General features: G+C 42.6%; 1 protein-coding gene across 1 annotated transcript in view; it reads right to left on the bottom strand.

The window, feature by feature from the left end:
- SWAP70 (switching B cell complex subunit SWAP70) overlaps nt 1-15588 on the bottom strand; it is a 38991-nt gene extending 23403 nt beyond the window's left edge. The window contains exons 1-3 of the mRNA XM_082058206.1: nt 15426-15588; nt 7374-7514; nt 1428-1601 (exon numbers count right to left, since the gene is read on the bottom strand). Coding sequence (XP_081914332.1) covers nt 1428-1601; nt 7374-7514; nt 15426-15524 — 414 coding nt within the window. The 5' untranslated portion in view covers nt 15525-15588. The remainder of the gene's footprint in view (nt 1-1427; nt 1602-7373; nt 7515-15425) is intronic.
- Between the last annotated feature and the right edge of the window lie 8734 nt (nt 15589-24322).

Below are 24322 nucleotides of genomic sequence, written 5' to 3'. Positions count from 1 at the left end.
TGGCATCAGCTACAGAAGGCAGCACGAATCTGGGGGACCAAGTGAGCAACACCGACACCCCAGAGTTGGCAGGTCTGAAGCTTTTAACCATGCCAACAGATACGGGGATGTGAAGTATCTACCCTCAGGTAAGCCAGGCTGCGCAGTGGGGAACACAACAACAAACCAGAGATGTGGATTTGAGTCTGAGTTTTGATATTTATTAGCGGCTCTGACCTTCTACCATAGCCAAATATAGCACCACTAAGAAAGGAGCTGTCTTAGCTTTTATAGCCGTGATCCCCATCTCCCAGAACTGACGGAAAACACAGGAAAACAAGCAAGACTGTCCCATTTCTCATGGGAATACAGCATGACAGGGAGGGCCCTGTCATCACCAGTCTAGCAGAAACAGAAATACTGTACAGTGAAAATCTCCTGCTAAAAAGTGAGTGATAAGGCAAAACCAAGCAGTTTATTTTGATAGAGGAGTTCTCTGTACTTTTGGTTTGGCACAACAGCTTGGAGTCCAACAGTTATATTGTAGTGGTATGTAAATGAGACTGGTTTGATCCCTGACTGTTCCAACAATTTGCAAATATCTATTAATCAGTACTGCAGTGCTGAAAGGCAAACCCCTGGGACTTCTGTATACAGCTTTGCAAAGGGATTATTTATGCCTACAGTTCTGATCGTTCTGCTCTTTCCCTTGCCCCTCCCCAAGGAGAGAATTGTGGAGATATCAAAATCTTGCTTTAGGGTTAAAATACATATTTGAGTGTTGCCAGTACTTGTTCAAGAACTTAAGCATATAAAGAGATCCCTCTGGTATTATTCCTTCAACCATTTCTAGCAAGAGTGTTCAGGTGGTGGCTGCTTTTGATCAGAAACAGACGTAATCAGAAAAGTTTGTACTTCTTATCATCAGGAGGGTGACATGCGACTGAAAACTCATCTTGCAAGTCTCAGTAACACGTAGCAGGGGAAGATTTTTTTTCTTTTCCCAGAATCACACTGATGTACTAGCTGTACAAACTTTTAATCATATATAAGCACAGTGATTAAAGATCACATACATCCACTACTCATGAGCAAAGCAAGAACCTCAACAGCTCCAAGTGCTGGTACTGGCGCTAGTGCCCCCAACATCAGTCAGTCCTCACAAAAGCAAAATAAGCTATTTACTGGGGGCAGGCACCACGTCCCATTTAGTCCAGCCTGTTTAAATGACAGACAAACATCGCCATCAATGTTTAAACTATTCTGTGCAAATCCCTGCATATGCAAGACAAAGAAAAGCACCCGAGGCCTTACGTTATTAAAAGAAGCGAATAAAAGTTTTACATTCAAACAATTATTTTAACTTAAATCTCTAAAGAGTCGCAACCATAAACCTAGTTCAACTGAGACATTAAGCAAACTGGTGTTAAACAGCTCTTGTTTCTTACCTCCTCAGGTACAATGATTAAAGGGTATTTGTCTTCTGATAAGAAGTTAAAAATAACCCACACTTTAAATGCATCTTCATCACTAATCAGCAAGGGACTTTTAGAGAGGTTCTTTTTAGCACAGAGAGTCCAGCACATCCTGTTGAACTCAACTTTGTCAAAGTTTCCTTGAACCTAAAATGAAGAAATTGAACAAAAAAAAATTAACATGCACAAAGGGCACAGAATAACAGACTGACAAAGTTTAACAGCCTAAGTCAGACAAAAAGCACCAATAAAATTCTAGTTTGCAAGAGATGTCAAGGCCCAAAAAGACCACTGTAGCAGCCTGGTCAGACTTCCTGCATGGGATGAACTATGGAATTTCTTCCAGCAAAATCTACATCCAACCTCCAATTTCTGGTTGAGATAATAATACCCTGACTTCCTGTGAAGGAGGCTAAAATTCTGCATTTCCTCTAGCTTTAGCTTCCAAACCATCTTCTTTGCTGTCCTAGTTCCAACTGCCCTTTCATTGCACAGAGTTACTGAGATTTTATGTAGCAAATTTGGAAACCATTACAGCCAAAAAACTACATGTGGATATACTAAAAGTGATATTGCAACAATAGTTGGGAAACACCTTTAATACGTTTTTCCACAGCATGTTACTCAAACATAACTCTTGTAGGATATTCATAAACATGTAATAATTTTTTTCTCAAACACTAATCCACTAAAGATCTTTCCCTTTTCTCAGAATTGCAAATCTTCACCTTATTGATTAAAAAATCCTCTTGTTTTTATTATCCTTTATCATACCTAGCAACTGTACATACCCATCTGTGAATTATTTGCATCTGTGAGAGCTTTCATTTCCTCTATATTATTTTTAAACTCACACTTATGTTAGAGATGAAAACTACTTATCTCCCTACATCTTAGCAATGTTATTTCTCTGACAACATGTAACCGATAAAGGCATGTTTTGCACTGTACTGTAAGTCCCTTGAGATTTCGGCAAGCATGTCTAAGAAACAGGTTCTTGTACCTCTTGCGGTAACGACACCAGTAATGCTGAGTGACATTTCCTCATGATAGGCCAAACCATGCATCTTAAGTGCTCCAAGGACACCACTGCAAACTATTATTTCCTGTCCAGTCTGGTAAGTGGTCAAATACAGTGGAGATGCGCCACACTGGCTAAGTCAAAGACTAAGGAAATGGATGAAGTGATGTGGGCAAAGGAAAAAAGAATAAAAAACAAAAACCAAGCCAGAAGTAAGCAGGAAACCAACCCTATGCCAAGAAGCACTTTACAGTACAGTTTATAGGACTAAAAGTGAGACTATGAAAGAAAGCCACAGACTTTGCATGTTTGCAGAGCAGGCCACCAATGCAAGTGACGATGCAAGAGGCCGGCTACAGGCTACAGCTGTCCGTTGAAGAAGGTGGAAACTGTAGGAGCTATAGCTGCTACAAGCTATAGCTTGTTATAGCAAGCTGAGCCACAAGCTCAGCATCCTGGTTACTCACACAAGAAACACTGGTCTTAAATGAAATACCAGCTGAGCTAACTAACACCCTCTGGAAGAAGGGCTAGAAGCCAGGTTTCCTTCTCCTTCCTGCAATTTGCCAGCGCCTCAACCCTTGGCTACTTTTGCCTGTGCTTTTTCCTGTCTGTCCTCCCCACGCTGCCCAATGAAGCTTGACTTCTTCTCTAAAAGAGCTTCATCCACCCAAATGATGATCAGTTCCACCTTGGAAATGTCCTACTGGTTACGCTACTCCCGAGGAAGACGTTGACACAGCGGGAAATCTCCGTTCCTACAGCCACCACCTGGCAAGTGCTCTAAGCGCTACAAAGGTTAAGTGCATGGTTTCTGCTCACATAGCACAGCTGGACCACGTGCACCTCAGAAACTCGTGTCGAAACCCAAGTCGCCTCCAGCGTGTTACTGCCACCAGGATTAGGCAGCAGCCAAGCAGGAGGTTTCAGAACCATTTTGCCACAGGGGACTAGGTCGTGCTGTGCCAGGGGTCCCACTCCAGACATGTAATTCCTTTTTTCAGAATCCAGACTTGATTCTGAAATGGACCTCACGGGACCCATGCAGCATCTGGAGCAGAGGCACTGCTCAGGAATTATTCAGGAGCAATAATCAGATCAGCACACAAGTTCCAGCTCTCCAAAATAACTCTGATATGCATCTGTGGGTTTTTTCTAAATGATCAGGCTGTCTGTTAAATAAAGGATGAAATTAAACGGAAGTGTTGTTCTGGGGATATTGTGAGTCAAGAATGAAACTAAATAGTCTGAAACTAAATAAAGAATAAAAATTATACTCATCAATTTCATGCAGCAATGCCAACTATTTCTGGTACCTATGTTCTACATCAGGGGTGTCAAAGTAATTTTCACTGGAGCCCACATCAGCCTTGCAGTTGCCTTCAAAGGGCCGAATGTAATTTTAGGACTGTATAACTGTACATTTATACAGTCCTAAAATTACAAATTCTACATCCACATTTGCATGGTGAGGGAGGAGAAGGAAGGTGAAAATCCCACAACTAAACCCAAATTGCTTTAGAGCTAACTCAATTCTACAAAATACTTGGCTGTGCTCACTTTGGCTTCCTTAACTGGCAACACTCCACTGTAGGTGGCTAGATAATAATTACTCTGAATTACTAATCTCTCAGAATTTGTGAGAGATCACTTCTAAGCATCATTTCAAAAATTAAAAATATTTGAACAACTTCTAAAGTTATTTTTGAACTTATTTGCAAAAGTACTTCTAACTTAATTAAGAAATTGTAAAAGAAGAAACTTTTCAAACAGGATGTACTGATGTCTAAACACAAGTCCTAAACAAATTCACACATTGCTTTTTCATGACATGAACAAAACACACGTTTATAAACACAGACTGGGTCAAAGACTGTCCTGGAACTGAAATTTAAAGAGGATTCCCAAACCATCTTTAATTACAGTGAGACTCTACTATGAATCCTACACTGAAATCATCTTGATGTGAAGCTAAAATACGAAATTTGTGACACTCTGCTAAGAAACCAGAATTTCAATTGTGTTTGGCCAGAATACTGATCCTGCTTGCAACCTGTGTGAATATCACACAATTCTGTTGTTTAATTAATTAACAACTCCTTGTCCAAAAGATTTTTCCTGTGTACTAGTATAGGCTTCTAACTGTACTTCATAATTTGTCCAAATTATTTGAAGTAATTTCATTTGGAAATTTCTACAGTACTCCACACTATTAGCTCTACAGCAAATATTACTTTTATTTGTGAATCTGTCCAAATGATGAAACATGGAAAGGAACCAACCCCTCCAACCTTAAAGCTGCTTAAACTCATAAAGATAAAAATATGATATAATAGTCACCTACCTTGCCTTTCTAACAAGTTTCACAAAATAATAAAAATAAAAATGCAGCAAAACCCATACCATTTTTGAGATCTTTAATTTCTACTGATATGCAAAATATAATTTACTCCTTGGTTCTATATATAGAGGTTTTTATTGCAGGGTAACACAGGGTAAGCCAGCACTGACAAATATAAAAAGCTACAACTGTGTTTAACAGTACCACAGAAGTTATTTCGAAAGCTTACAAAGTCCTCTCAAAAAATTCTAAGTCACAGTTACATATCTGTTTTAAAGAAATCTAAGGATTCATTCTTTAAATATTTTACTGTTTTAAAGGAAAATATCTTGAGGTCAAAAATATCTCTCCTGAGCAGGTTGCTCTTGCTCAAATAAATTAATTCACCAGAAGATACGTGACTGAAAATTGAGATAAATTCCTCTGAATTTGGGGATACAAAGCACCAGTTGTTCTTTGGTAGTTCTGCTAACTAGCATAAATTAATAACATTTGTTCTACAATCACCCCATCTAAAACAACAGATTACGCCTTGGAAAAATGAAAAAAGAAAGGGTTTCTTGTTTGCTTTGCTTGTTTGTTTTAAACAAAGGAGACATGCTATGAACCAGTGACTTCATCCCTCTCTGCATGTTGTCTTTTGGCACTCATGTAAAGTCATCTCTAAAAGATGAGATGCCACAATCAAGTTTTTTCCAGTCCACAAAGACAGCCTTCTGTCTAAAGAACTTCACTAATTTTTAATAGTATATATCTAAACTGTTTATGAGCATCTAGTCGGGATAAAATAACATGAAGTTACAGGTAATTTAATCCTGTTCCTCAACACTTTTAAGATGAACTAATGCTATAGGTATATCAGGCAATTATCAGAAGCCAGATGAATAAAACACAAGAAATTACACGCAGTCATGGCCTTCCCTTTCATGAGAAGCAAAGCAGCTTGTCCTTTGTTTTTACCATGGGGTAAGACGGTGCCCCAAAGTAGCTAAGCACTGGAAGTTCACACGAGCTTGCTTACATAGCCAGGTCTTTAATTTTCAAACTGCAGTGTTATTTAAGTGCAACTGCTCCTCATTTCCATAACTATTCATCCCTTTAACAATAAAGCATGTTTATATTTGAAAAACCCTTCCATCTCTATCTTTTTCTCTTTTTACTTAATGGCTTGCTACTGCCTACAGATGGTAGTAACAAAACCCACTGTGGTTCAGACTCAATTACTGTAAGCCTTCAGTCAAAATAAAGTAAGGTCTTTTCTTTTTCCCCAAAATTTGTATACAAACTGCTTGGTCTCCATTGAATCTTACAGTAGCTCAGACAGCCAACACAAAGTGGAAATGAGATCACAGACTTCTTAGGGACAAAGCAAGATTGTCCAGTAGCAAACAGCCAAGACATTAAGTGGGTACCTTTATGTATTTTAACAGCCAACAGCTCCCACACACAGAATAGGGCTCCGTCACTGGGTATGACAGAAACATAGACTAGAGAGGCAGAGAGAGCCTGGTAAGTCTTAGCTAAATATATGAAGCTTGTCTTGCTTCAAAGCTGCCAGACGACATTATATATAATCACATATTCCACCAGTATTAAATGCAGATTAAAGAAGTGGCAAAAATCAGGGCTAAGGACTGTGCATGATCTGCAAATGCAAATGCCACACTGGACTTTTCAGCAGCATGTCAGCTCAGGACTTCTTAACATTATAAAAGAAAGGAAACATCTATGTATCTCTGCAGCCACAACAACAAAGTTTGCGGGTTTCTGGGGTCAGCCCCCAAGTATATGAGAAATCAGTGGTATTGAAGCTGATATATTTCCACCACCATGTGGGCTGGTTCTTACCATCTAGTCAAGTTTCTCAACAGAAGTTGCCAGAAAAAAGAAAAAGGCAGGAAGATAGTGTATTTTTAAAAATTTCAACCTCAATCTCAAACACACAGCACCCAGAGCCCAGCTCTACGTATCTCAGAACAAGACAGAGAGAAATTAGGCAAACCCTGCTGGCTTTCCAGAGCTCTCCCCAAAACAAGGCACAACAGAAGACTGAAGAGTGCTCAGGCACAAAAGGAAAGAACTTGCAAGACAAAACTTAACAACGCTCCCTAATGTCACCCACTGTAATTATTAGAAAGGGATCTACTTATTAAAATACCTTATGAATAGACATTAAAGACATTTTTGCCCTTCCTGCTTGCAAAGGAGTCTATGACAATTTTCTGTCATAGCCGTAGTATAAAGTGGGACACTCTATAGCTCCAAGACACTTTCAAATAAATTCAAGCTAAGATGCTTTATCAATATGAACACAGCTTAGAAAATGACCAGATGCAACAGGAAATAGAAACCAGGGAGAGGAAAAAGAAGTAGAGAACAGTGCACCTTTCCATTTTGAGGCACAGACTCTCTAGAGTGCCTGCCCCACCACGACCCCACACAGGCGCACTCCCAGCAGCACTTTCATGCCAGCACGCTGCCAGCAAGCAGCAGTTTACTGTAAAGGCACTCTAAGACATGATAAAGACAAAACAGAACACAAGAATTCAAAACTTACCTTCTCCAAGATGAATTTGTTTAGATAAGGCATGTAGCCCTGATTGGAAACCGGTCCTTCATCATCATCCCTGAAGTGCTCTTCCAAGGCCACCGGATCGTGGGGAACATTTAGCACTGTACACAAGTTGTGAGAAAGGACCTAAGGACAGAAGAGAAATCAATGACACCGCTGCGTTCCCTCCAGAGCAGACCTCTGACTTGCAAAATCATGTGCAAAGTGACACTTTCATATCAGCACAAGTTCTGCCCTGCAAATTTTTGTGAAAGAACAAAGCATAACTAAAAACGTTGACTCCTAGGGTTCAATTGCTTCAGACAGTTGCACATTTACAAGAAACTATGTGATCAGAGATAGGTCCATTCCTACAGAACTGCGAACACGGCTACAGAAGCTACCCTTTGTACACATACACATGCACGTGAAAACCAGGAGAGGCATGCAGAAACACCAAAGTAATATTTAGAGAGTGAAATTAGGTAGCTACAGAAACCAACCAAAAACACCCAGCCTTTGAAATTATAAATATTTACTATCTAGTGAAAATGAGTTACAAGGAAAACAACTCAATATGTACCTTTACTTTAAAGAAATGACCACTCAAATTAAAGCATTAAGTATGGATTTTTCTTATCTGCTTGCTTTTGGGTTGCTTCTCAGCATTGACCCTAGTGTTTCAGTTAGCAAAGAAAAAGTCATGTTACAGAAAGGGGAAGGGGTTAGGTGTGCTTCTCAAATTTTTATTTTAAAAAGTTATTTGCATGAATTATGTCAAGAGCTTAACACCCACCAGCACTCATCTGTTCTTGAGAAATGACCTTCAAGAAGCGGCTACATGCTTGATTAGTTTTAAGGAAGTGCTGCATTATTGAAAACTAACTGGTAGCCAGCGCATCTCAACTTCTTCAACTTCGGCCGAGTTTTGCAGGCACAAACTAAAACCTTGGTACCAACACGAGGAAGGCAGAGCCTGGGCAGCAGTCGCTCCTGTGCCACCAGCACTTTCCTAAGAAAGGCAAAGCACCATCTCTTTCATTATTCACACTGTCTCGAGTCAGCTCAGTCCTGTAAGACGCTGCCCACTGGGTGTTGAACAGTCACATGCAGAGTTAAGCCTCTGAAGACCAGTACTGGCTATAGGAACTGCGTTAATGATTCAACTTCACACCCCCAGAAATGGTCTGCATTGAAAAAAGTAACTAAGAACCAAAGGCAAAAAATACAGCTTAAAAGAAAATTAGGCAGAAGCAAAACAGATCGCATCTTTTGGAAAAGCAGGCTGCTTGTGGTATTTTATTTTTTTAAATCAACAACTAGACAGGACAGACTGAAATTGAATTTTGGCATATGTTTTACTTTTTCACTGTGCAGCATAAAATTGAAAAACAAAATGCAAAGAGAAGGCAATAAAAAATTGTGCTGTACATTTACAAGTGGGTCTATATATGCAAGTAGACATGAAGTGTTTGAGATAGGGTAGCTGCAAAACAAGAAGTGAAAGTCTGAAGTCATCAAAGCCTAGGAAATCAAACCCAGGCCACACACTTAAAATGTCTGGGCTTCCCCCCTGCCCCCCCCAAAAAACCCCAACAATGTACATTTACTTTTCTTACATATGATAAGGAGACATGCAGAATCTAAGCGCTAGTTAGCATCAAATCCTACAAAGATAGCCCAGGATGCAAGCTCAGTTCAGAGGAGAATTCCTCTCTGCATACGTCCAAAGTTACTCTTTCTTTTAGAAAAGCACATATTTCCACAAGAAATACATATTTTCATTGTCGTATGCTAACATTAAGCCACTGAAGGTGGTTTAACCACATGCAAAGTTTAAAAACAAAATAACAATAGCATCAGCCATCTTACCACAAAAGCTGTATTTCCCAAAGTAGCAAAATAGTATTTAGAAGTTATTACATTTCATACTACCCTCCATCAACAGTATACTTCCCTTCAATCAATCCTTATTTTTAACCACCACATCAAGTCAAGTATTTGAGTCCATGTGATTTACATAGAGAGGAAAAAAAGTACTATCATGCGTGTTTCCCCTTCTATTTAAGGCTTCTGTTATTTATAGAAGACTGAGGGATTCTTGAATTGGAGAGATAAAGATGATCTCAGTTTTCCAACCAGACTGCAGTTGCTAATACTAAAACTAAAAAAATACCCAGCTAATAAAAATATTTTAAAAGCCTAAGTGATTTAAGCTTATTACCAAAATAACTTTAAAAGTCTCAATAAAACACATTCTCATCCTGTCCTTTCTATGTGTTTGTCTTCTCCCTTTTTCGGCCTTCTTGCTGTGCTTGAGCTGTCAGAAATCTAGGTGGTTTCCACATCGAATAACCAATTTACCAGGAAAAAATTCCACTCTCAAGCATTTTCTGAGATCTGCCTTATCTGCGATCTCTCCTGTGCCCAGTGCTCTCTTTTCATAACTCAGGAAATTCCTCAGCGCCTGCCAAAGCCTGCCATTCTCTAACACAGCCCAGCGCCAGCTGAATTCTTCATTTGCAGGGTAAGCCTGAAAAATTCTGCACTGAGGTCTCGTTTTGTTCTCTCAAACCACATTATCTGGACCATGATATACTCTATTTTAATGATCAATTAGAAAAAAAAAAATCCAGCCGATTATTAGGTTAATTGGGGTATGAAAAATCGCCTTGCCTTGCAGAAGCTCCATCAACCATGAGGAAGTTTTGCACCAGTAAGGATTATTCCCCCCTGCCCACAGGGTTGCTAGGCAGCTTTTTCTTTCTGCACTTATTATGCTCTGGATGCCACAATTAACAATCCACCTTCATGCCAGAGCTAACTCCTACCCCAAACTAGACTCATGTCCACGCTGCAGCCAAGGGGTACAGTGGTGGTCCCCAAACTGCAGCCCATGAGACAGTACAAGCAGACCGCAAAGGGCTCACAAAAACAGTGCACTCTGGGTGCAATTCTTCCATTTTCAATGAAGAGTTTTGTAAGAAAGACGCCTAGTGCTGCCCAGGGAATGATGAAGGTGTTCTGCTCTAAATATGAATAACCAGATGAAACAAGCAAGCTGAACACAAAAGGTCATTACAGACTTGGGGTTTACTTTATTTACAGCCAGTCTCACGCTGCTTTACCTGGAGTGCAGACCCCCAGCCCAGCTGGACTCCACCACAGCTGCTCCCCTCTGAGCTCCCATTTTCCAAAACGCTGATCTTCCTAAACTTTAAGCACGTGTTGAACTGTTACCATCTGAGTAGTTCCATTTAACCCTGTCCATAAAAGTGATCTGCGTTTCTAAAGGGAAAAGGAAGATCTGCTAGACTACTTATTGCTCAGCAACAAAAATTTGGCCCAGATGACAGTAGGAGCATTAACAGGGCAGACTAATCCTACAGTGGCTAGTGCCAGTTTCTTCAGTACTTTTTTCTTTTCCATCTTTTGGGAGGGTCTTCCCCCTCCCCCATCTCTTTTTAAGATGTTAAAACGTTGGCCTCGCAGATCCCGACAGTTCCATTCAGTGATTTTGTGTGAATTCATTCCAAGACATTCTTGGCTCATCTCTCCCTGACATCCATGTCAGCAGCTAGCCAGCCAAAATAAGGCTACTCACAACTACTTTCTCTTTTCCTTTTTTGACCAGTGTGGAAACCAGCATCGCATATGCCCCTTGTCACAGGCACAAGGTCTTTTCAACCCAGCTACATCTTAAGCATACAGTTTCTTGCATCACAGCATCACCAAGCTCTAGCTTCCATACCCACTCAGGTACCAAGTGCTCCATTCAGAGTCTCATTATTTAACACCAGTGTTAGTGAGCAACATCCTTCCCAGCTGGAGAAGCGTATTCAGGCCCGGCCTCCACCATTTCAGGTTCCTAACACTAGTGCCCTTCACCCACATCACCTATCTGTAACTTCACTTGTTCCCTTCTCCCTTGGGCACTCACAGAACCCTTGTGACCATTTTCGACAACCTCATCCTTCCTCCTGCCTTCATTACCAGCAGGTGCCCTTTGATCCCCAATCACTGGTGCCTGTACCTGTCCACTTGCCCTTCTACCCTGAGGCTCCCAGACCTTAGGAAGTGCTCCCAGTAATCATCCTCCATCTACTGCACCTTTTGTCTACATCCTCCTTGAAACCGGTTGACAAAACATCAAGGACAAAGGTTAAACAGGCTGTTGATCCACTGACAGCTGCTCCCCTCAAACACAGTCACATGGCCCTGTCATTTCAGTCTAGAAGCTACTTTGGTTTGCCAGCTCCTCTGGAAGATGGGTCTCCCTCCCCTCGCACCTTACAGACACAATTCTTCATAGCTACCCAAATACAAACGCTTCTGAGCCCGTTAATCACGTCAGAGTACAACTCTCGCAAAGTGAGTCACAGTGACTAATTTCCTACCATCCCGCAATGTTGTACAAAGCCAATTGTCCGGCCGGGGTCCTGCCCACTCGTCACAGGCTCTCAACCTTTCCAGTGCCCTGCTACATTGTTCAAGGTCTTCCTCTCTGTTTCGACCATCCCTCTTGCCTCTGATTACACCATTCTTCCTCTTCCCACCGGCCACCGACTTCTCATTTAGTAAAAGGGCAAAACAAAGATAAGAGGTATAATAACCCTATAATATCCCAGATACGATTAAAGACTGGTTGAAGTTTTCTAAGTCTGAATGGTAACTTGGGTCACTCACATATTACAGACCCAGATGAGGCTGTATTTTCACAAGGTGTTCACCAGCCACATTCTGCAGATACCACACCAGGAATCCGTGACTTTGAAAATCCACCACAATGTATTAATAGCAGGCAAAACAAAACAAGAACAGCCACATAACCCCATTGCCTAAGCAGAGACAAGTCACGAAGCAATGTAAGGAAGAGCTTCCAGAGAGAGAGTAAAAACTAATTTGTATGTATTCTTTCCAAGGTCAAATTATACACACATGCTACAAGGAGTTTTGCTGGCTGTTAAGTATAACTACATTTAAAAAATGACAGTGTTTCAAGATCCAGACAAAAAGCAGATTGAATGTTGGCACATTATAGAAACTTTTAAAATAAGACCATTTAAAAATTGCAGACTGCAAGAAAGATGAAATTGGATTTAAATATAGGAAAGCAAGTATTTGCATGTAGCTTGTGCTCAAATCACAACAGCAGCTGTAACTGCATACATAGAACTCACACTTCAGCCTTGCTATATCAGTGTTTGAAAGTGCTGAAACACATGGACAAAATAATGATTGTGTCCATATTTAAAAGTGTTATTTAAGAACAGAATACACAAATGTTTCTGCTGATGTAGGAAGAAAAAATATCTGCAACCAGCCTAACAGTAGAACTTCTGAGGAATACTGATTAGACCAACAAAAAAAAAAATCAGTTCATATTGGAAGAAGATAATAAAAATTACACAGGACTGATTTGACTGTCTCCTCTCAGCAGCTCAGACCACATACAAAAGATACAAATGGATAAAAGACAGCCCATAAAATCCTCACTATTCCAAGCAAGTCCTAGTTTTTCCTCCAAGCATTGGCTGCTTCTCCAGCCTACAAAACAGACCAAATTCACTCACCTCCATCACACTGCTCTAGATATATTAAAAACAAATGTGTGATGCAAACCCCTCACAGTAGGGGCTCAGCTACATAACACACATTTATTCTTCTCATAGTATTTAATGACAATTATTTATTTTTATGGAAGGCTCAAAGATCATTTGTATGTAGAGAAAACAGAAATCACTCTCTTTAACAACCAACATGTTATGCTTAAGACCTGTGCAACATGATGGCAATACAACTCATAGATCCATTGTCAGTAACTTTTCTTATTGAGGAGGAAAGAGTTCAGCAGGTTACACCACTGCATGTTGTTCTCAGAAAACAAACAGGTTTTTACTCTTTTTTTATAGCAGAAGTTTCAGTAAATTATTAAACATATTTTTCTAATGTCACAAACCTCTACTAACATGTTTATCTCTAAACCTCATCTCTCCATTTGAAAGGGGTGCTGTATCTTCCTCACTGTAACATGGATGAGAAATATTTCATTGTGAAATACCTTCTTAGTGCAACACAGCCCTACATCAATCAGCCAGGAACGTCTGTTTTGCTGTCCTGCCTACCCGTCAGCTGCAGGGATGGGAGGCTGCTGCCATAACACGCACCTTTTCTCCCCAGAAGGACTATCAGTTTGACACCACATTCATCATTTGCCACAAAAAGCCTGCAGAACACTCCTTACCCCTTCCTGTGTTTCCTGAAAACCAGCTCTTAGTGGCCACAGGAGAAGGCAGAAGCCTCATTTCAGACTTGTTTCTGTGTTTCCAGATCCCACACTTGACAGTTCCCTGAGGAGCCTTTGTATCACAGACAGAAGTGCACAGAGCCACAAAGACCCACTTTTGTTCATCCCTTCTTTCTCAAATAGATAATGAAACGTCAAAACTGTTTAGAGAGATGTTTGATACGTAACGAGGGGATAGATTAAAAAGCTAAAAAAATAGAAAGACGGGAAATTAAAACACAAGCATTTGCAGGCATGGGGCTCTAATAAGACAGCAGAGCATGACAAGACAGGTAACTGTGCTTCATTTGGAAATACAACTGCTGCTTTAATCCACCTAAGTCAGTCACTGATCTCAGAGGAGTGACAGCACCTCCGTCAGAGTAAGCCATACAAGCCCACCAGTGTCCTGCCTGCTTCTTCAGCCATTTAAACCACCCCAGCCTCTGTGTGACCGTGACAGGTTCTCCACCAACTGGCATGATGACAGGTGCTGCAGACACACCACCCAGGTGAGTGCACTGACAACACAAATCGTGGCAGCACACACAAGGCGTGGCAGTGTGACAGGAAAACAGGGCTCCTTTAAAAAGCAGGACAATAAAAAAACGCCTCTCTGCAACCTACTGCAGTTAGTCCTGCAACACAAACACTTCCATGTCGTCACCTGTAAAGGAGCCTCCTGCCTGACTCCTGCCACGCAGTCACTTCTGGACAAGCTGGACTGTACTTCAAGAGCCCAATGGCCCCGCACGAAGAAAAGGAGAAGAGGAAGAGGCTGCTTGCAGCACATTGCGTTTGGTGGACGCTTATTACATAAAGCCCAAAACAAAGCCCACTATCTGCCAACCGCGCCTGCAGATCCTGCCGGCAGCATGGCCACCCTGGCTCTCCAAGTTAATCCCACAAAGGTCGTAAACTTCAGCTAATTGTTGTGGTCACAACTCCAGCACCAAGTACAAGGATCCACAGTCTCCAGTGTCAACAGGTGTTAGGTTCTTATTCAAAGTATTTATTTAGCAAGATTTCCACATTATTCCCAGGCCAAGATGGTCCCATAAAGCAAGGCCAAGATGGGATCGGATTCAGTGGGCTGCCTGAGAGCTCTTTTAAAAGCACAAACATTGCTTCAGCGTATAAGCTAAGGAAAAAATGGCACAGTTGGAGTCTCTTGACTAATTCTCCTGTTTATATCCAAATAAGAGAGCACTGTGAAACCTCACTCTCCCCTTGGCAAGCTATGAATTTCACTTGGACGCAGCCAACCCCTATAGATAGGACCTTATGGCTACCCCACAAAAGGTTTTGGCCAAAAAGGGTACCAAGGACACGCGTTTGAAAGCGGACCAGCAGCACAACAAGGGTTTGTGTCCTGACATCTTGGGGAGGACAACGCGCTTGCTTGGGCAGAATGGAAATCAGCCCCCTGGAGCACAAGGATCCACTCGCACAAGCTTTCCGTGGGTCGGAGGTGACCGGGAGCCACGGCGACTGAGAACGCCACGTGCCCAACAACAGCCTCAACGGAGAAAATGCGATTTATGGCCCCCGAATGGGCTTTGCAAACAAGTGCTCACGTCCCCTCAGCCAGCCCTGAGCGTGGCCACCTCAGCCCGGCCCCAGGCCCGGCACCCCAGGGCCCGTGTCCCGCACCCCCGCCCACAGCGGCTAACCCGGCCGACCCTGCTCCCACACGGAGCCCCGGCCCGCACCGGTCCCTGGGCCCGCCGCCCCTCTCTCCTCGCTGCCCCCGGCCCGGCCGCCCCGCTTGCCTTGAGCTGGGACTTGGAGACCTTCCCGCTGCGGTCGAGGTCGAGGGCGGTGAAGGCGTGCCAGATGGACTTGAGCAGCTCCTCCTTGAGGCCCACCATGGCCAGCCCGCCGCCTGCCGCCGCTCCCGCGGCCGCTCTGCCCGCTCCTCGCCCGGCCCCGCCACCGCCGTGCCCGCCCCGCACCGCCCCGGGGGCGGGTGCCCGGCCCTGCCCGGCTCCGCAGGCGCCGCCCCGGGAGCCGCGGTTCCCGCCTCAGCGGCGAGGGCCGAGGCGGCCCAGGCGCGGAGGAGAGCGGGAGCTGCACCGGGCAGCGGCGGCCCCGCGAGGTACCGGCCCACAGGTGAACACACAGCGGGGGTTTCACAGTAGGGCGCGCTCACAGAGAGAAAAGCGACTTTCCTCGGAGGCTGAGTAAGACCCAAGGATTTAAAAAAGCAGCTCACAACGAAGGCTGCGCACAGCTGGAGTGAGTGAACTTCAATCAAAAATAACGGGGGAAGGGCTAAAGTAAAAACTTCAGCACTACTTCCAGAGCAGGAGTGGTACAAAATCTCATCACAATAAAGAAGTTTGGGGTTTTGTTTTGAGTTAGTTGTTTTTTGGGGTTTTTGTGTGTGTGTGTGTTGTCCTCTTTTAAGTGCTGTGGGTCCAGAGTAACTGGTGAGAGCAGCAGATCTGCCAGGACTTGAGTTGTCTCCAGACTCTGGGGCTTTGCGGGGTGGTTAGTAGGTCGAGAGAGGTTTTCCTTCCCCTCTACTCCGCCCTGGTGAGACCACACCTGGAATATTGTGTCCAGTTCTGGGCCCCTCAGTTCCAGAAGGACAGGGAACTGCTGGAGAGAGTCCAGCACAGGGCAACAAAGATGATCAAGGGAGTGGAGCATCTCCCTTATGAGGAAAGGCTGAGGGAGCTGGAGCTCTTTAGCTTGGAGAAGAGGACACTGAGGGGTGACGTCATTCATGTTTATAAATATGTAAAGGGTGAGTGTCATGAGGATGGAGCCAGGCTCTTCTCGGTGACAACCAGTGATAAGACAAGGGGCAATGGGTATACACTGGAACACAGGAGGTGCCATTTAAATTTGAGAAGAAACTTCTTCTCAGTGAGGGTGACAGACACTGGAACAGGCTGCCCAGGGAGGTTGTGGAGTCTCCTTCTCTGGAGACGTTCAAAACCCGCCTGGACACATTCCTGTGTAACCTCATCTGGGTGTTCCTGCTCCAGCAGGGAGATTGGACTGGATGATCTTCTGAGGTCCCTTCCAATCCCTGACATTCTGTGATTCTTTCTAGCAGCTCCCTCAGTGCTATTTCTCTGCTCACAACACGGGGGTTGCACCTGGGCCAGAAGGGGCAGGAAGATGCTGCACTGCATATTGCTTTGAATACTGCACGTGAGATCACTCACAGTGCGCAGCTCATGAGCAAGTTAAGGAGGTTCCATTTTCACAGATTTTAGGCAGATCCATTAAGATCCCAAATTCAAGACACATAAACAAGGGGGGAAAAAAGATTCTAACTTTTGTCCAATTTTAGTCTTCAGTCAACTGTGTAATCAGGACAAAAATAGCACTCTGCAAGTGAAATAGTTCTGGCAGGTGCAGCAAGATTATTGTTTGTAGCAGGTGTTGCTGGTTCGTTGTATGATCCCAGTAAAAAAAGGCACATTCAGACTCTATAGTGTCACTTAAAATACCATTTATTGGAGTTAACACTATAATGGAGAGGACAGTATAGATAACCTTACATTCATTCAGGTGCCAGGAACTCTGAGCTGTGCAGCATCAACCAGGTCTGATCAAGGTATAGCATGTCATGCAGGCCCTGCGCATGAAAAGGTGACACCATTTTGGTCATCCAAGCTCTTGCAGGATTTTCTCACAATAAAACAACTATATGCGTTGTTTCTACAGCCAAAAATAAAGGATGTTCACCCAAGAACCTCTTGCTGCACTCTTAGATAAAGGGCAGGCTATGCAGGGAGCATTATTGCAGGTACCAAGCGGGAGCTGCCCACAGGCTCCTCTGCTACAATCAACCAGGTAAATTCATCCCACAGCCACCGAACACACAGTCCCATGCAGGCCAGTGTGGGGCAGCACGGGCTGAGCAGGCACAGGCGTAACTTAGATGGATCACTAATCCTTAGTGGATCACCAAACCTCAATGTACAATAGTCTTCTGGTCAGGAAGGATCACTACAGGTGAGCAGATACTGAAGTTCACTGTAGAAAGTACTTATATGTGATAATTCATAACATGGGTTTTCTATATATAAGAAATTGGAGACTAGAATCATCCACAGATTTCTGGTAATTTTTATTATATATTTTATTTATATCTCTACCTTACAGCAAGCAACAAAAATACTCTAGAAATGCAGGGCTATCATAGTCTCTCAGTAGTACAGTGAAGAGTCAAACACAACCTGCCTTAATCACCAGGTGTATCCTAGCAGCCTTTCCCCCCCCTCATTTTTGTTAACCTTTATCTTCATAGTTTATTCAGGACTTTGGAATCCACAACTATTTTGCTCTTTCCTCAAGATGGATGGTGTGAACTATACAATTAACATCAACAATTAATTGGATTAAATTTCCTAATGAACCTGATTTGCTAACATTATAGCTGTTAATATTACCAAAACCATCTGTCACCTTGAAATACATTAGCATTTTTCCAGTTTGACCACAGCTATTCCACTTAAGGAGGAAGGAGACAACTTTTGTATATGCAGATAACCTAACAAACTTATTTGGTAGCTAAGCAACCAAAAGGTCACTGGTAAGTACAGAACATCCCTATTAAAGCACATTAAAATACAGTTAAGTTCTGTGAAATGTCACTGAGGAAGAACAATTCATACAGTTCACACATGAATCTCCTCATGCCAGGGACTTAATTTCTGCTTTGAACAGAGTTCAGTGATTATTGGCAGCTCATTTTTATAAAAAACAATGTAGTAGAAAAATTAACTTAAAACAAAATTCCCCACAAAGTAACAGTTGAAAAACCTGTGTGCTTCTCTTCATTCTTTTTGCTGGCTTCTGTTATTCCTGGTTTAAATGACATGGTAAAATCCTTTGCCAGAACAGGACTTGTTTTCCACTAAAAATATAAATCGTTCCCATTCAGGTTAACAGTCCATGCTTAAATGTTTAATTACGATGAGTAGATTATATAAGCCTCAGCTACTCCAGCTTTTGGCAGGTTAATCAAAAGGATAGTTGTAAGTTATGCGTAAACCTAGTATATTCTTTTATATAGGCATACGTTTAAAGTAGTTTTTACATGATTGAACTAATTGAGCAAAAGAAGTTAAACTGAAGTTCATGTGCAGACATAAACTTGCTGGTGAACAAAAAACCTTTGTTTTTTTTTATACTTACCCAAAATAGCTTTAACAAAGTTACAGGACTAACTGCATCCGCACCCAAAGTGTGAGTTATTTTAAGCAACTCTTCTGTTTTCATTAACTAGGCTGGATCTTTGCTTATCAAAGACGTCACATTCTAAACCTTTGAAGATAAGGTTGACATATAATCCACATAACATTTACTAACAGTGACCACACTTAACCATGAAGTCCTTGATCACGCTACATAAGCTCCAAATTGCTTGCGTGGTACAAAAGCAAGGTCTGATGCAACTTTATATACTTCTGCTTTTCTTGAAAGTTGCCTGAGATCTCAGCAACTTTATTTTAAATCTGCGCTTATTTTAATCTTGTCTGCTCACCACAGCTGAAAACATGACTGGAGGGTGGTGAGGAGATCAAGGAGGGAAAACTGGCTCACAGTCTGGCAGTGACTCACACTTTCAGGAAGAACCTTTAGACCCTGCTGAGGCTCAGCCTTAAGAGGTTAATCACTTTTCTCTTCCTCCTCCCTGCAGAAGCTTAATTATTCCCTGTTAGCCAAATAACAACTATTTGTCAGGGAGGTCCTAGCCAGGGGAAAGATTACGCATTTGAACTGTTACTAATTTTGTTTTATGCCACTAAGTCAGTTAAACCGCCATCAAGGAGAGAATTCAGACACATCAGGGACTCACAGTTTTCTGTTCATTGTTAGCCCAGAGGAAATCTTCCTGAACATTGGCCAGACCACTCATTTCCATTCTCTGCAGGAAAACTACAGGGAAGCAAACAGAAATTGAAGACCATTAAGCCAACTTTGTAGCAAACTGTGTTTCCAGTATCTGCCATTTCATAGTGATGTTTCAGTAGAGGATAAAACTAAAGCAAATGCCAGTGTTTGTGACCAACGTGTTAAAGTTCCTGAACAGACTAGTCCCACCATAGAACATCTCAAGGAAGCACTGGGGACAGCATCAAAAACCCAGTAAGTCTCTTGGACATTATACCGTTATCCAGTCCAAGCCACTTGAGACTTTTTTTTCTGTTATTTTTAAATACTTTTAAAAGTTTTATCTCTGGCCTCATACACATGCCTCAGACATTCTCACTGAAATTATGTAGAAATTAAGCATGAAAATTATTTTAGGTTAAATAGGAAGCAGCATTAAATGCTGAAGCAGAACAGCAGCTCAGACTTTCCTAAAAAAAAAAAAGTCAAATTTCCATTCACTTCTAAGTCTTCTAAAGCAATCTTATAGCAATTCCAGCAAAGCAGCCCTGCTTTATTATAGTTTTCTGTTATTTCTACACATATGCCCAACACATGCGTTTCTATTGAAACTTGACAAAGAAACATAAGGAACAGGTAAAACAGAGCATTAACTTACCTTTCAGTTCCACCCTGGTAACACACATCTTACTCTACACTTTTAGCTGATAAGGTCTTTCTCACCAAGTTGCAGAACTCACCATAGAACAGAATACCACAGATACCTTACTTGCAGAAAGGAAGAGGAAATTAAATCCCCAGTGTGTACTGCTGCAACCTTTTCATATTATGGAGAGAGAAATGGTCAATGGAAAAAGCCATGTAAGTAGGGTAATGTAGAAGACTGACAATATTGACTCTGTGTCTACAAGACCAAAAAGAGATTAAAATCCCATTCGCTAAGACATGGAACACATAAACATCTTAACACCGAAGTCGCTGAGAGGAAACAGCTGCAGAGGTAGGAAGATCACCCAAGGCCAGTGAGACTACTAAAGGTTGGGAATAGGAGGTATTTCTCCTGGCCAGCCCCATCTCTATCCTTGAGAATACCTTGCCTAAAATACTTTCTTTAGTGGTGCATTCTGTTGTCTGTAGATCAATAGATGAACAAGATCATTTCCATTGGGATGCAGACTGAATATGCAGAATCTTTTCCTGTACATAAATGGTAGCTCAGTAATAGCTGCGGGTTTTATGTCCGTCAGCCCACCTATCTGGCAGGCAGTAACCCTAGGGATACATAGATCATTAAATGAGAATTAGGCCAGTCATTCCACTTTCATCTTAGGGTCAAACAGAGAAAACAGTTTAGACCAGCGTGATTATTCAGATGTCATGCTAAATATTGATGCTGACTATTAGAAGGGAGTCAAATGACTGGCAAAAGGAAGATCTTTGAAACCAATTCTTCAGATTTTTGAGGACTGTCCAGAATCCCAGATAACTTTTAAGCCTGTACTGTCTCAGACCTCTGAGCAACATGTTAAAGAGTAATTAATTTCTTCCTGTTCTCATGGTTTAATCCCAGCCAGCAACTAAGTCCCACACAGCTGCTCGCTCACTCCCTGCTGGTGGGATGGGGCAGAGAATCAGAGGGTAAAAGTGAGAAAACTCACTTGAGAAAACTCACTGGTTGAGATAAAGCCAGTTTAATAGGTAAAGCAAAAGCTGCACACTCAAGCAAAGCAAAGCAAGGGATTCATTCACCTGTTCCCATCATCAGGCAGGTGTCCACCCATCTCCAGGAAAACCAGGCTCCATCGTGTGCAATGGTGACTTGGGAAGACAAACACCATCACTCTGAACATCTCCCCTTCCTTTTTCTTCCCCCAGCTTTATATGCTGAGCATGACATCGTATAGTATATATTATAATATCCCTTTGGTCAGCTGGGGTCAGCTGTCTTGGCTCTGTCCCTTCCCAAATTCTTGAGCACCCTCAGCCCACTCGCTGGTGTGGAGGTGTAAGAAGCAGAAAAGACCTTGACTCTGTGTGAGCACTGCTCAGTGATAACAAAAACATCCCTGTGTTATCAACACTTCTCAACCCAAATTCAAAACACAGCCTCATACGAGCTACTGTGAAGAAAATTACCCCAGCCAGAACCAGCACATCTGTTTAATTAGGCACAGCATTCTCTCCTTGGAGCATCTTCCTTTCCCCTACCCCAAACCCATTACACTTTGGGAAGACAGCACCTTCACCCAACTCCAACGGTTCAAACAGAAGCGGGACCTTAATTTCCTGTGCACTTTCCTGCCCAGTTGCTGTTTCTCAAGACCAGAGTCTTCATCAGGTCAACAGCCTCACAGCTGGGTCTCTGACATCTTCCACGGTTTGCTGAAGGAAGGGAAGGTTCAGGCAGGGAAGAGCCCTGCTTTTGCCTCTTGCTGGCTGTTGCTTTAGACCCCAGTCCTCAAGCACAGCGATAACAGTGATATTCACAGGTAGCACACACACAGAGATTTATGAAGTGTGCATACATGTTATATACCAAATCATATATATGGTGAGACCACGAGGATGCCTTTTCCAAGCCTACAGAACTAAGGGAGTGGGTGTGGATGAAAAAAATTGAAGTCAACACCCACCTGAACTACTGCTGGCAAGAATGTTCAATCACTACTGCAAAACAAGATAATGATTTCTAACATTCAGGGTCGAGTGTCATACTAGCACAGTAACACTTTAAAGACAAAAATGTAGTATACAGTTGACTACTTTGTCCAGCAGGTGTTGCTGGAGACCACAAAACACATTAAAGACAAGGTCAAGCTGGTCAGCTTTGGCAGAGGGTCAAACTGCCTGGCACTTATTTTTTTCCCCAGTTCAACAAGAATAAGGTGACTAAGTATGCTTTTATTCATGAAACTTATAAATGTTATCATCTGAAGTAATGCAATGTATGAAACAGAAACCCTATTTTCAAATATACAAACCGTGCCTACCTCCATTTCTAGGTAGAGGTAAACATTCTCCACAACTTCATGAAAAAAACAAATTTGTCAGTAAGTTTTTCAGGTTCTACGTCTAAACTAGTTCAGATTCATCCCAACTGAAATAAAACGTGTTATTAGGCCTGTGGTAATCAAGAGCTCGTATCTGGGAGGTAGGGAGAAAGCAGGAAATCAGTGAGCTGATAGGACAAGGTCAGGTTGGATGGGGCTCTGAGCAACCTGAGCTAGTGCAAGATGTCCCTGCTCATGGCAGGTGAGTTGAACTAGATGACTTTTAAAGGTCTCTTCCAACGCAAACCATTCTGATTCTGTAACACTTGGAACTGGGGAGGGAGAGGAAAAAAAAAGAAGAAGAAAAGATAACTAAGTTTATTTTAGTAATTCTTGCTGGTTAACCCTGTGTGAATTCATGGCAAAAATTGCTGGGAGTGTGATGTGCTATCTATGAAAGTAGAACGATTTATGGTTATGCTACAGTTTCCAGCTGGAAGGTGCTAACTTCTCTTTACAGACATAACCCTTGTCCATCTGTTTGCCTTCAAGGCCAAATGTTTTTGCAATAAATTAGTAAGCTACCAAAATTACTGTAAGATTGTTTCTATTAAAAAAGAAACACCCTTAAATGTCAGTAAAAAGAGATACCACTTCTCACTCAGTAAGCATCTGAATCACGGAATCACTGGATTCTAGGAGTATTCATGGGAAGCATTAACACACACTTCCAAATTCTCTGCCTCTTATCAGCCACTGTTGGGCCAGGATTCTCAGCCTCACCACTGGCCTCAGGAAAGCTTATGAAACTTTGAGATAAAATTTCATCATACTTACTGCTCCCATAAACTGCATAAAAACCCTGAGGCTCCTTTTTAAACATTCTCCTTGGCACACAGGAGAGTTACAGCATCCAAAGCCACTTCAGTTGCATGGTTTAGGATGGGCATCCCTTCCATGGCAGATACGAAACCAGTGACCAGCAACACAATAGAGTCATAGAACCAGTTATGTTGGAAAAGACCCTTAAGATCATGGAGTCCAGCCATTAAGCTAACACTGCCAAGCCCACCATCAAACCATGTCCCTAAGCAACACATCTACACGTCTTTTAACACCTCCAGGGTTGGTGACTCAACCACTTCCCTGTTCCAATGCCTGACAACCCTTTCCATGAAATTTTTTTTTTCTAATATTCAGTTTAAACCTCCCCTGGCACAACCTAAGCCCATTTCTTCTCGTCCTATCACTTGTTACTTGGGAGAAGAGACCAACACCCTCAATGCTACAACCTCCTCAGGTAGTTGCAGACAGTGATAAGGTCTCCCCTCAGCCTCCTTTTCTCCAGGCTGAACAGCCCCAGTTCCCTCAGCTGCTCCTCATCAGACTTGTGCTCCAGACCCTTCACCAGCTTTGTTCCCTTCTCTGAACTCTCTCCAGCACCTCAAGGTCTTTCCTGCAGTGAGTGGCCCAAAACTGAACACAGGATTCAAGGTGCAGCCTCATCAGTGCTGAGTACAGGGGGACAATCGCTGCCCTGGTCCTGCTGGCCACACTATTCCTGATACAAGCCAGGATGCTGTTGGCCTTTTTGGCCACCTGGGCACACTGCTGGCTCATATTCTGTCAGTTTTCAATCAACACCCTCAGATCTTTTTCTACCAGGCAGCTTTCCAGCCTGTAGCGCTGCCTGAGGTTGTTGTGACCCAAGGGCAGAATCCAGCACTTGGCCTGGTTGACCCTCATACAATTGGCCCCAGCCCAACAATCCAGCTGGTCCAGATCCCTCTGTGGAGCCTTCCTGCCCTCCAGCAGATCAA

The sequence above is a fragment of the Streptopelia decaocto genome (assembly GCF_964273445.1).
Source record: "Streptopelia decaocto genome assembly, chromosome: 7".
NCBI lineage: Eukaryota > Metazoa > Chordata > Aves > Columbiformes > Columbidae > Streptopelia > Streptopelia decaocto.
This window is presented reverse-complemented; position numbering and strand designations above follow the sequence as displayed.